At 38.4% G+C, this 13,767-nt stretch overlaps 1 protein-coding gene across 9 annotated transcripts in view; it reads right to left on the bottom strand.

The window, feature by feature from the left end:
- CSNK1G3 (casein kinase 1 gamma 3) overlaps positions 1 to 13,767 on the bottom strand; it is a 107,033-nt gene that overhangs the window by 15,886 nt on the left and 77,380 nt on the right. For 5 of the 9 annotated variants that reach the window (XM_040444343.1, XM_040444342.1, XM_040444349.1 and 2 more), the window contains exons 9-11: positions 13,038 to 13,186; positions 10,633 to 10,728; positions 6,861 to 6,956 (exon numbers count right to left, since the gene is read on the bottom strand). In XM_040444343.1, coding sequence (XP_040300277.1) covers positions 6,861 to 6,956; positions 10,633 to 10,728; positions 13,038 to 13,186 — 341 coding nt within the window. The remainder of the gene's footprint in view (positions 1 to 6,860; positions 6,957 to 10,632; positions 10,729 to 13,037; positions 13,187 to 13,767) is intronic. The other 4 variants (XM_040444348.1, XM_040444347.1, XM_040444350.1 and 1 more) reach the window with 4 other exon arrangements.

Here is a 13,767-nt window from a genome sequence, read left to right as displayed (position 1 = left end):
TTCCTACAGTGAATTACAAAGGAGAGCAGGATTCTTATCTTATACTCGTGTACTCGCCACTATCTGTAATTTTCAGGATGCGTTGCATACAGAAGATAAACAGTTCACTGAACAACTTCCACTGCTCTTCTCTCCACATAATAGTCACAGGTTTCTCTTCCTTCTCTGTGTCCCAGAGCCCTAGACACTTGGACGGATCCCGTCTCAACCTATAGGCAGCTCCTCGAACATGTCTTCCCTTACTTTAGGTGGCATAATTGAAAATTTACACCTCACGTATTCTAAATTTCCAGCAAGAGCACCTGTAAGAGCATGCTGACTATACAATCCGACTTACTTCAGTTCACACAAAGTCATACCTGACTCTAATAAGCTCTACTCTACTGAAAGGTTTCCAATCTCATTCCACGTGGTCAACCAGAACCAGGCCAGAAGGGAGTAACGTCCTCCATTATGACCTTCTTTAATGTAATTTTTCTTTGCTTTCCCAGATTCCCTAACTCTCTAAGTAGAGGCTAACATCCCAGGCTAAGAAGAGAAGCAACACGGTAACAGAGTTCTCCTATAAAAGCAGCCTACTTAATACCGGTGACATAAGAGTATGTCAGGGCAGTAAAATTGCTTTCACTTAAGAAAACTAAGGTCTTTATGCAAAGGGGGATTTTACAAAAAAAAACAAAACACCACAAAAAAAACCCCCCAAAGACATAGTATTATAAATGCTATGTCATTATATTCCTGGAGACCTAAATCGATCACATAAACACAAATGATTCTTATCAACCAAATTCTAAAGAATGATTTCATTTATGTGACACTTCTAGAATTATAACTTGAACTAGAACCTGCAAGTCCACGAAATATTAGCGTCCAACGGCTGATTTTTTGTAACAAAAGCGTATCTAAGATGACAGCTGCTTTCAAGTCTGCCATTTGAAAAAATAACTCCGGTGTTTTACAGGGTGTTTTGTTCTTGCTGTTCTTAAAGGAATGTTCTCTGATAGTCTCACGGTGATAAGAAACTCAGTCTAATTTTTATTTTAAGAGGTTACGGAAAAATAAAAGAAATAAGAAGGCAACCAGATGAAGCGGAGTTTAAGGGGAGAGAATGTGGAAACAGCCTGCAGCTAAGTGTGGGAGATAATTGATGGTTCACTTAAGGGCTGCCCACTATACCTGATTCCAAAAGAAGTCCTTCTCATAGACTTTTGAGTACAAAGACAACACACGCTACCTTTGTCATCAATGACTTTAGAAGGCCAACTAATTTACTTTCCAAATCCAGCGACGTCATACAAACGAGTTATACTACCACCTTCCTAATTTCTATCTGACTTATGGTAAGCATGCTGCCAGATGCATAGTACAGGCTCTCTGTCTTCATTAACCAGATCTCCATCCAGCCAGTAAATATACAAGAAATACTGAAATGTTATATATCTCACTCACGCCCTAAGCTTTTTCTAAAAGTCATCTGTAAGAAAGCACACTAAGAAATGAAGACACAGTTTAGAACAATTTCCAAAGAGATCTCTGGACCCTGGTCAGGGTTCACACCTACCACATGAACCAACATTCTTACATATTCTAACACCTAGAGCGACAGTTCTAACTGATGCTCTTGATATTTCCAACTGACATCCTGAAGGCACAGGGACATCCTCACGGACTTTCGGCCAAGATGCACCAAAATGGATTTCAATCTCACTTCCGCTGATGCAAGTCCTAAGCAGAGCCCTCTACTCTTTGAGTACTCGAGGCTCTAGAGATGTTACTGGAAATGTTACGGTAGCAGAATCCGAAAGCAAACCTGTAATGCGGATTTACCCCAGTGGCACCGGGACAAAGAGTCTCCTGAGATAAACGGAAGGAGCTGAGCTGGAAATGACTCATCTCCTGAAGGCACACGACTCTCCCTGCACAACCTCCCCCTAGCAGATTTCAGTGCCCTGGAAAACAGGACAGAAAGATAGGACTGTACCGGTCACTCATTCCCCCCCTTGTCAGTACCTCCGTGTTTTCAAAGATTCGATGAAGAAAGCTGACACTGGTTATTTGCAGTGTTTTAGACAGATGAGTATTCACGACGGGCGCAACGGAGGACTGACTGCGATGTGGTACTGACTCCTGAGACTTGTAACCATACCTGTTACCTTGTCAAGAGACACTTGTCTCTTTCCTGCTATCATCACCTGCATTTGCATTTTCCGAGTCACGCTGACTACAACATCACAGCGCCCGGTACGACAACTGTCACGCTCTCGTGGCCATCCCCGCGACCTGGCTGCACAACACAGCAGCACTGTTTGCGGTTCTGGCCTTCCCCCCCCCCCCCCCCCGGTCGGGGGGTGGAGGGGGACAGAGCCACGGAGTTCCTTAACTGCAACCCAAGGCTGTACAACTAGAGGAGATCTCCAAACCATCAGAAGCTGTGCCATCTCACGTACTTGGCCAGGAGCCCCCTTACCGTTTGTCTTCCTCCCTCGGCAGAAACCACCTGTCCACTCTCCAGACCAGGCTCTCAGGTGGCCTGGTGTCCAGGGAGTCACGCTACAGCCACTGGCATGGCTCCCAGGGGATGCGATATGAGCACTGCCTGCTGCCAGCGGTACATTTTAAAACCTCGTTTTGGAGGCGCCTGGGTGGCTCAGTGGGGTAGGCATCCGACTCTTGATTTCTGCTCAGGTCATGATCTCACAGTTGGTGAGATGGAGGTCTGCATCGGGCTCTGTGTTGACAGTGAAGATTAGGATTTCTCTCTCTCTCTCTCTCTCTCTCTCTCTCTCTCTCCGCCCCTCCCCTGCTTGCGCATTCTCTCTATAAATAAAATTTTTAAAAATAAATAAAAAATAAATAAAAGCTCATTTTGGAGATCCTGGTTCGCCAGGCAGAAAGGGATCAAAAAGGGCTAAATGACGTTACCTCCTTCCTCAGCCCCCAACACCAAACTAGATTCTACCTGCTAAGCATCTTTCCAGACCTCTCCTGTCTTTTCATCTCCGCTGCCCATCACTTCCCTCGGCCACACCTGCCTTAGACTTCTCCTCCCTCCAGTTTAGTCTCCAGCAAATGTCTCCTTTAGAAAAAACACTAATCGGGTTATCGTGCTTATCTCTTCACGGCCACCCAACGTTCTCAGATAAAGTACAAATTTAATAACGGGACCTGTTAGGTCCTTCATGATTTTTCTCCTGCTGACCTCTCAGTCTCATTTCTCAACACACACACCAGCTTGAATGGATAGTAGTCATTCGCTTAGTGTGAAGCCTCTCTCTCCTGCACAACCTTACATGTGTTGTTTTCTTGCCTGGGACCGTCTTCCCTTGACCCTTCTCCCTTCTTCAACCGGTAACCCCTACTGATTCTGCACGTTAAAAACAGGTGAAAACACAGATTCAGGTAAAAAAGAGATTGCTTTTTCCAGGAAATCTAAACCTACAAAATCCAAGTTAGGTCCTTCCCTATACATTCTTAGAGCACCCTGTACTTTCTCCACTTATCACACCGCCTGTTTAATTAACCCTCCCCATCGACTGAAAGGTCCATGGGAACAGGCACCTTGTATCTGTTACTCCTCCTTTTTATTCAAAGACTCCAGCAGGGTGCCTAGCACCTCCTAGTAGACATTTACATAAATTTGCAGAATAATGTAATGGCCAAGAAACTGGAAGTAATGGGTCTAAGTTTCTCAGCCATATTTATTACCAAGGATTCTAAAGGAAGCAGAAAGGGGCGCAAGCTGACTGCCCTGGGAACTTTCCCAAAACACATATAAGCCAAGAACAGATGCAAAATAAAGTCCTCAGATACTTAAATATTATTTTTAATCTCTCAAGTGGGAAAAGTTTATCCAATGTTTAGCTGGAGCCTTCTGGTCAGTGAATTAATATGATTACACTAAAGATATTGAATAAAATTAGATAAATCCCACTTTGACAATGCGTTCTTTGGGCTGTACCACTAGACTTCACTTCCCAGACACTAATCAAGTTTCTTAATCTGAAAAAGCAACAGATTATTCTAGTATATAGTATTTCATAAGCCCCACCTTCTATGCTAAATACTTTTTAAGTTCTCATGACAAAACAATGAGCTAGAGGCGTTATTAATGTTTCTGTTTTACTGATGAATAATATAAGGCATAGAATGTGAACTCGAATTTGACTCCAGGGCTTGCGCTCTTAAACACAGTGAAATCAACTTGGCAACCTATCTGTTTGATCTGTAATGCATATAGTAATTCTGGAAAAACAAGGCGTTCATATTTGGACTCCACTATTCAGCTCCTATTAAAAGCACATGCGAAATAATGAGTAAGTGAGGATCCTTCTGTAGGTCAAAATGGCAAGAGGTTTCATCTTGCATGTCAACCGGAAGCAGCCTGGAATGCCTTGAGGTGCCGTGCTGAGAGCAGTTCGGAGTTCCAGGAAAAGGGTGCAGTGATAGGTGCAGAATGGATGCCGTGGGCCCCAAATCACTCACTTGGGGTACTCTTGATTCTGCTTCCACATATCCTAAATGTGTACTGTATTTACTTACCACCAGAGAGCTCTTTACTTATTATGGTAACGTCTTTCCTAAGAAACTACTGGATAACATGTCCTTAATATTTGTTGAAGGCAATTTTTTACTTGCGGTAAGAAGTCAACACTGGAAACTTTTGTCCAATGGGTCATGTAATGATCATCACACAAAGAATCTCAAGGCAAATTATCCTCACACTTGTGTATTAACAAAAAGGTTTTTCTCTTTATCTCTTCCCTTTATCAGACAAGATTCCTTTGTTCAGAAACAAAGGAATTCATTTATTCATTTATTGTATATATATATTATATTATAATAATAATGTTCATTTATTATAATTATCACATTACCTCGGATTTTAGGCACCTTTCTTTCCTCTGATTACTAGTTTTAAATTACAATTTTATTAGTCCAATTACACAAGTGTCCTGTTGTAACTTTTTCAACTTTTTAAGTGGGGAGGACACAGAGCATAAATGAAGTCAATATTTTAGGATAGAACAAGATTCAGGCATGAGCCTACTTACTCTGCCAGTAAATTTTTCACAGGAGTCAAATTGGCTTAGTGTCCCATCATGTCAGCTTAAATAGTGTTGTAAAATAAATTCAGGAAGTCAATGAAAATAGTGAAAATTTTTTGTTTTACTTATGAATACAGAATTCTAGGAAGTAAAACTGATCACTTATTACATATTAGGATAAAGCCAGATGTAGTCTCTGTAGGAAGAGAAGCTTTAAGAAGAGGGGATGAGAAAGAACCAGAGTTGAAACGACTCTTTGGGAACATATGAAAAAAGAGAACATAAAATACCAGAGTCATGAGCCCACAATCAAACTCATTCACCCTTTGATTGTCCAGAGATCCCATGAGCTACCTCTGGGAATCCCACAGAGTAAAAAGAAACTAAGAAAATACAAGAGTGGTAATGGTACAGAAGTGGTAGGAAAGCTTTCTAATAGTGTCTTAACTGTTGTGACATCCCTGAACACTGAGCAAGACACCTGCTACTGTAACAAAGAACATTTTAGAAACGTGTAAACATATACAGACACGTACACAATCTAGTTTGTGTTATGAAACTAAATGTAATTTGCTCCATTAACTTTTCCAAGGATATGAATTGGAGTCATAATAAAGTTTTACAATTCAGGCACCCTGGTCTCTTGAGTCCCTCAGTCTAAATTTTTATAAACTCTTCAAATATCTCTGTTACGCAGGACTGAAAGTTCCACATACTCCAAAGTTCTATAAAAATATTGGGTTACGTAATTTAAATTGCCTCTAAGATTTAATGTGAGAAAAACATGAGAACTTAGGAGATTTAATCAAGAATGGATTTTTTAGAATTCAAAGCAAGAAAGACTAAAATCCAGAGCAGAGCTCCAATAAACTAAATATATATAGATACACACTAAGAAAAATGCAAATTTGGTAAAGCATAATGGAAAATTATTCAAGTGGAAATACGTGGAGGAAAAAAGTCAAAACTTTTAAAGAAAGTTCTAAATTGAAATGGACTGAGATAACATTTATTATCTCAATTACTTTAAACCAGCATTTAAATTACCTTAAGCTGGCATTTTAAAAGAAATAAAAGACTTGGCAACCTTTCTCTTTCTACAATACACATAAAAGATGGAAATTTAGGGGGCATGAGAGGGCAAGATATAACTATCTCTAAGTGCACAGAAAATGGGTCCGGGAACGAACACATCAAAAATAAATAAATAAATGAAGGGCTGTTTTAAATTTTTATAAAGAAAGTTGAAGGGAGCATTCAATAAGTACTTGCCCTTGAAATTATTTTCTCCATCTGCTATTTTCTACAAATACAAACAAAATAAACCTTTATAAAAATTAAGGTCATGTTTATTTGACCAGTTAATCAGAAAGTACATTCTGAGTATGAAGGATGGAAAAGTTTCGTATCTATTTAGCTGACTTAAGTTTGAAGAAGGCAAAAACAACAAAAGGGAAAAAAGATATGAAAGTGTTCTATTACATTAAAAAAGACTGAGCTTATTATTGGAAAATCAAGCTTAACACCTATTTCACACAATACAGTTTGTCTTTCTAACCTGTTGTGAGTATGACTTACCTAACTGTTGTTGATTATACTTGCAAAAATGAACAAAGGTAAAATCGTAGTATCTCTCGCTGGTGGTCTTTCTAGGCCATGTTAATTTCACTTTTGTGGTTAAATACAAAGGAATAGGATTATGGAGAGTTCAGCAACAAGTTTTTCATTAGGATATGAAGTCATGCCATGAGTTTCAAAAAAGGGTTAGTTGTATAAATTTGGGAAATAATCACTCATGCAAAAATCAGAAAATACCTGTACCGAGCCACCATGTCTGTCTGCTGCAAGGTGAGCTCTCAAATGGTGGGGATTTGCCTGCTGGGAGTCCCAAGCTGCCCTGTGGTCTGCCGACTGCCATTTATTTAATGCATGTGGCATGCGTGGAAGAAGAAAAACCCAATATGTTAAACATCTCATCCTTATAATAGAGAAAACAAATGTATAAAAGGAAATTTAAAATACCCTCACTATTCTGAATCACAGCTGCAATTACCTTTGTGTACTAGATGTGGAGAGGTTCTTAGTTAAATGGCTACTATTAGGTATTGATCAACCACAAGAAGTAAAACAGAACCATAGAATTTAGAAGTGAAAGGACTTGAGATACCATGGGCTCCACCCTTAAATTTTATAAGTGAAGTTAACAAAGAACCAGGGAGGTAAAAAATGATGTGCCCCAGAAAGCATTCCAAATAAATCACAGAAGTACTAAGATGCCATCCAGTATTATTTTCTTACAGTAGAGGTCCCCCTTGGTTTTCTGAGGAGGGACTACTTCTGGCAATGTTAAAAAAGATAGTCCTTAAATAGCTGTACTTAGATCCTAAAAAATCTTTCTCTCTTGCTTAGTACCATGTTTCTGATTGTGAGGTTAATATGAGAAAACAGACAAAGCTCTCTGAAAAGGGAACAGTGTTATAGAGAACACTAAATGTATATGACGAGCAATTTTTTGTTGTTGTTCACTGACACTCCTACTTATTCAATGAATCCCTTTGCTTCCTTCACCTCTTTTTATCTGGTTCAAATTAAGGAACCCATTCCCAGGACAGGCTGATAATTCTTGATGCTTTTACATGACTCGGCAAATGTGCATGGCAATAACCACAAACTAATTATCTACCAGCAGAATCAGGAGTTGCTTAAGAGGGGTCAATGTGTACGTTTCAGGAAAATGTGGATGACACTAATAAAAAGAAGGGCAAGGGATAAAATATTTAAAATTCTTTTTACAACTTGGTTCGGCATTAGCTTCTTTGTAGGTGTTATCTCATCTTGAGATACAGAGTATTATCCTCATTTTAATGAGGGAAGAGATTGAGACTTTAAATACTTGCCTAAGATCACAGAAATTGCAAAATACAGCAGGGATTCAAACTCAAGAGCCAACTGCTCTGCTCTGCGCATAGTACTACCTAGCTCCTTAATACAATTACACATGTTCTCAAGTCTTCAGTCCTCCTTTCTTCCTCTCTTTTTCACCCTAAGTCAAGAAAAACTTGCCACAAAAAAGAACAACGTCCCACAATCCACCGAGTATACTAGGCTGTCGGGAGCCTGAGGCTATCAGTAGCCAGAGCAACCCTGGGCAGGAAGAGATGTTAAGTGCAAGGAGCACAATGAATAAATGTTCCACCACTAAGCTTCCCAAACAAACTGCACAAGGCCAAGTTATGTACGAAGTGTGAGATGGCATGAAGTACGTCTATCAAAACAATTACAAGAGTTCTCGGCCTTTTCATTAAACTCTCCATGTTCATGACTCAAATCTGGCAGGTGTGTAGCTTAAATTGAGATAAATTAGATGAGAATGAATCTGAAGAAGAAAGACGGAAAATGCTGCTGAAATAGAGACAAATACCTCCATGCTGCCCAGAACAACAGGTGACATGAGAGGGTCATGGACTGCATTCAGAAGACAGTAAAAGCTCTATCGACAGCCTCGCCTCAGAATCCACTGTCACGTGCACGTGACACTGTGTCTAAAATTTCGGGAAACCCGCAACTTCAACCATCGACTTCAGGTTACAAACTGTGCATCTGGGGACATTACAACATTTCAGCCATTCAATTTCATGTTCTTTTGCGACTGTCAACTTTGGGTTTCTCACAGGACTGAAATATTTGTTTACTGCTTCACAGGTATTTAGGAAACGTTTTTGAGTTTTCCATTATGTGGACAGTCTGCATAGCCAGGTTTCAAGTTTAATATATAAGCTACCCTAACGGGTTTCCTGAAAAAACACAAAACAAAAAACAAAACTCGACTCCCTACATTTAGTGCAACAAGGACTCCACACACACAAAATATGGTTCCTACCCCCAGTAAGCTCACAATCTAGCTAGGAAGACAAGTCTAAACCATATAGAACTTAAACTTGAAAATACTTACAATCTAACTGTACTCGACAATAAGAACTTCACTTACTGTGATACCTAATAGCTCAAGTAGTGATTTCCAGAGAACATGAATTACTGCTCTTCATCCCAATGAGAAATTAATTGTGATTTATAAAACACCAACCCTAAGTTTGGACTTTGGAGCCATTTCTTTCTATAGGCAGCACCTTACCAGAGTATTCAAGCTATCAACGAGTAGTAATTTATATATGAAGTAACTTCTATAGAAGACCGGTTCCTGTCCCAATTTTTCTAAGGCAAAATTCTAAAACTACTCTTTTTAAAGTGGCTGTACGTTAAAGCATAATGGTTTTAAATATCCCCTAAATGGAGCACTTTATTTTGCTATGATTTTTAATAAGTTGTGTTTTTTCCTTTGATTTTCATCTCTTGTTTAACTCAATGGAACTCCAGTGGGATAAAAGAAGAGGAAGAAAGGCTAAGGATCATGTGTTAACATGATCCTTCCCCAGAAAGGGTTATAACTGAAAATTCTAAAGACCCAAATTAGCAAAATGTTTCAGGTCAAAGATGGGTTAAATAAAGCTTCATTTCACAAAAATTTCAACAGCTTTCAATTACCCTGCCCAGGAAACACACACTCTTTGCTGCCTGTTTATCTTCTATGCTTTGCCTCAAACCTACTCTGGGCTCCAAGCAAACTGCAAAGCTTACTATTCCTCAAACTCTACATTTTTCAACTTCTGCTTCATATCTTACCCTGTTTACTCTCCCCCAAAATGGCCTTGTGCCTCATCTGCCTTTAAAAATTCCCTTCATTCTTCAGGCTCATCTCAAAAGCCACCTTCCCCATGAAATTTCTATAAATGCCACATATTCAGTGATCCTTCGTGGTACTATATTAGTATGTTTCACGTGATCGAGCTTACACTGCTTGGCAACATAGTTATTTATGAGTTTATTATAATAATCATAACAGCCTTGAGAGAGGAGGTTTACTGAATGCTTACTATTATGCTAGGAATTAACAATCACTATTTCTGTTTCACAGAAGAGAGAACTGAGGCTTTGAAAGATAGAGTAATTTCTCCAGGATCAAGTCATATCCAGGTCTACCCAATTCCAGAGACTGAGTGAGCTCTTAACCGCTCATTACACAACAACTTCTTACAGGTCACACTGTTTTCCTTACTTTCCTTAGTTTCCACTAAATCAGACTATAGTTACAAATACCAACCGCTATTACAATTTATTCCAACAGCATATCCAAATACTTTCATTCTAGTAGAATATCAAATATTCTCAAAGTTTATACCAACTTATACCGCTAATTAGAAATTTATGATTACACATTTTCATGTGACTTTTAAACTAGTGAACAGGGAAACTAGTAAACAGTAAAGAGTAGGTTTATTTGTTGCAAATCTATGTATCTTCAATCCTTAATATGGGTGTGTATATAATCTGTTTTTTTGTCTATTGAAGAAAAAATAGGTATTTCAATCCTTCGGTACCTATCTACATGTGTGTGTACGCTCACACACACACATATACACACACATATAAAGCTATCATCTGGGCATGGTAAACCACCAAATATGTTTAAGCTCTCAGAAGGCAGTACAGAAGGAAATATAGATATTTCAAATCTGAAAGGGCAGCAAACCTGATTTTTGGATTGTTGCATCTTGTCTCTGTGTTGATGTGCTTCTCTGTTTGAGGACAGAGCAGGATCCTGCTGAACAGCGCCCACTGGAGTAGGCTACAATACAATAGTTAACATCAATACCCTCTATTTCAGAAGTCTCACTTAAAATCGTTTAGCTGCTTAAGGGAATCAAGGAAAAACTAAAGACACTTAAAGCCTGAAGAAAAGATACCATCTTTGAACTGTGTCATTAAAAATAACAAGCTAACACAAGGGAAACGCAGCTACTCTTTAGAGGATTTTCAAGATAGTTAGATATTTTATCAAGTATTCACTTTTTTACATCAATACGAGACTTTCTAATGCTGTCTTTACTTTTAGGTTACTTTATCGTATAAAAAAAAATGAAAGTGTACGTGTGCATGTCTCTCAATTTCAAAGCTAATGTATAAACACAATAAATTATTTTAAGAAAATTGAGGAAAAGATTTTTTTTAAATAAGGTCATGAACTGGCTTACTGTCAATATTCTGGCACAGGAGAGACTTACAAAAATTTTTATTTTTCAAATATATTTCAAAACTTAACATAAATACTTTAAGCACAGTTTATTCAGGCTGACATCATAGATACCACATACAATCAAATCACTTTGGATTAAAGAAAAATATAGATTAAACACTTAAATAAGCCATTGTTCAAAAACATGTGAATCTGAGAGTTTGGTAGTTCCAAATACGGATAAAAATTCACTAACAGTGAGCCACAAGTAAAGAAAATCTTGTACGACACTCATACTTATTAAAAAAAAAAAAAAAAAACTGGTGAGAGTAAGTATTTTAAAAGATGCCTCTTCAAAGAAAACATTTAGGAGCACCTGGGTGCCTCATTCGGTTGAGCGGCCAATTCTGGATTTGGGCCCAGGTCATGATCCCAGGGTTGTAGGATCGAGCCCTGCCTCAGGCTCCACACGGAGCATGGAGCCTGCTTGAGACCCGCTCTCCCTCTCCCCCTCCATCTGCCCCTCTCCCCATTCGTGCACTCTCTCTTCAAAATAAAAAATAATAATAATAAAATAAAGACAAATAAGTAAAATAAAGAATTTAATGACAAGACCCTTTATAAGTGATCACCAATCCTAGTTATAACCAAGATAAATTTTCTTAAGTTATAAAAACTTAGAACAGTTTTAAAAACAGAAAACACACTCCAATTTTTAAGTATCTATTTCAAGACATAGCCTAAAACTGCTAGTATAGCTAGAACTTACAAATTTAAATTACAAATGTTTTGAGAAACGGCTGAAATAAGCAAAATGTATAACAGATCTTTTAAAATAATGGAACATTATGCAAAAAAAATATATATTTCATATTAAGAACTAAATCAGGAATGACAGGGTGCCTGGGTGGCCCAGGGTTAAGCATCCGACTTCTCTTCAGGTCATGAACTTGCAGTTTGTGAGTTCAAGCCCCGCGTCAGGCTCTGTGCTGACAGCTTGGAGCCTGGAACCTGTTTCGGATTCTGTGTCTCCCCATCCCTCTCTCTCTCTCTCTCTCTCTCTCTCTCTCTCTGCCCCTCCCCCACTCATGCTCTGTCTCTCAAAAATAAACAAACATTAAAAAAAAAATTTAAAGAACTAAATCAGGAATGAAAAGTGCAAAGTAACTCATTACTTTATTTATATATTTTTTTAATTTTTTTTCAACGTTTTTTATTTATTTTTGGGACAGAGAGAGACAGAGCATGAACGGGGGAGGGACAGAGAGAGAGGGAGACACAGAATCGGAAACAGGCTCCAGGCTCCGAGCCATCAGCCCAGAGCCTGACGCGGGGGCTCGAACTCACGGACCGCGAGATCGTGACCTGGCTGAAGTCGGACGCTTAACCGACTGCGCCACCCAGGCGCCCCTTTTTTTTTTTAATTTTTTTTTCAACGTTTTTTATTTATTTTGGTAACTCATTACTTTAAAAAGCAAGGAGTCCAGGGGCTCATGGGTGGCTCAGTCGGTTATGCGTACAGCTCTTGGTTTGGCCTCAAATGGTCATTCTACACTTTGTGGGTTCAAGTCCCTCACTGGGCTCTGCACTGACAGCCAGATGCTGCTTGGGATTCTCTCTCTCTCCTCTCTCTGCTCCTCCCCGGCTTGTGCTCTCTCTCTCTCTCTCTCTCTCTCTCTCTCAGAAAATAAATACATAAACTTTGAAAAAATAAGTAAATAAAAATAAAAAGTAAGGAGTCCTAATGTGGGATTTTTGTAAAATTTAAGGAATAATTTTAGTATGGGGCTACTTAAAATGTCCATTAAAATGAATCTTTTAAAAAAAAGGTATTTGTCTCAACTCTTTTCACTGAAGAAGCTGTACTGTGGAAAATGAAGTACTACAAATAATCTCTCACTATACAGGAATAAAGTACTCACCAACTGTTTACCAATCCAGTCATATTCATAATCAAACATATATCCTTTTCGATCAAATAAGTCAGTAAAAAGTTTTCTTAGGTAGTCATAATCTGGTTTTTCAAAAAAATCTAGCCTTCTTACATAACGAAGATACGTTGCCATTTCTTCTGGAAAGGAATAAAAATTATTCTGATCACACCTGTCTATGTACTTATTGATAATAAAATACCATATCTAAAAGCACAGTGTTATAAAAACACGAAAACAGTAACAACATTCTAACGCAATTTCAAATTTTAGGCATTTAATCAAAATGAAGTTAAAAAGGAGAAGAGAAGGCAAGAAAAACATACGGTCAAAAGAAAAACGAGATGTTTCATTTAACAAATACATTTGCTTCATTTCATTAGGAAGGGCTAAAACTTTTATTTTACATTGTTAGTTTGAAGAGAAACCTTGTCCTAAAGGTTGAATTAAAAATAACATATCATTATTTAAACACAAGCACATTACTCAGCTAATTTATTTAAAATACTGGTAGGAAAAAAATACTATGGAAAAATGTAAGTTCTGAGAAACTGAACATTTAACTTGTCAACTGGATGAAGGGATTCAAAGCAAAGAAAGCCTTGGGCATTTCAGTCATTCAGTTCAAACAATTATATTAAGTAAGCTAAAGAGAAAAGACGAGAGGAGAGGAGAGGAGAGGAGAGGAGAGGAGAGGAGAGGAGAGGAGAGGAGAGGAGAG

This window comes from Herpailurus yagouaroundi, unplaced genomic scaffold, assembly GCF_014898765.1.
Source record: "Herpailurus yagouaroundi ecotype Mexico unplaced genomic scaffold, PumYag 192, whole genome shotgun sequence".
NCBI lineage: Eukaryota > Metazoa > Chordata > Mammalia > Carnivora > Felidae > Herpailurus > Herpailurus yagouaroundi.
Note: the sequence above shows the minus strand (reverse complement) of the source record. Positions and strands in the feature narration are given on the sequence as shown.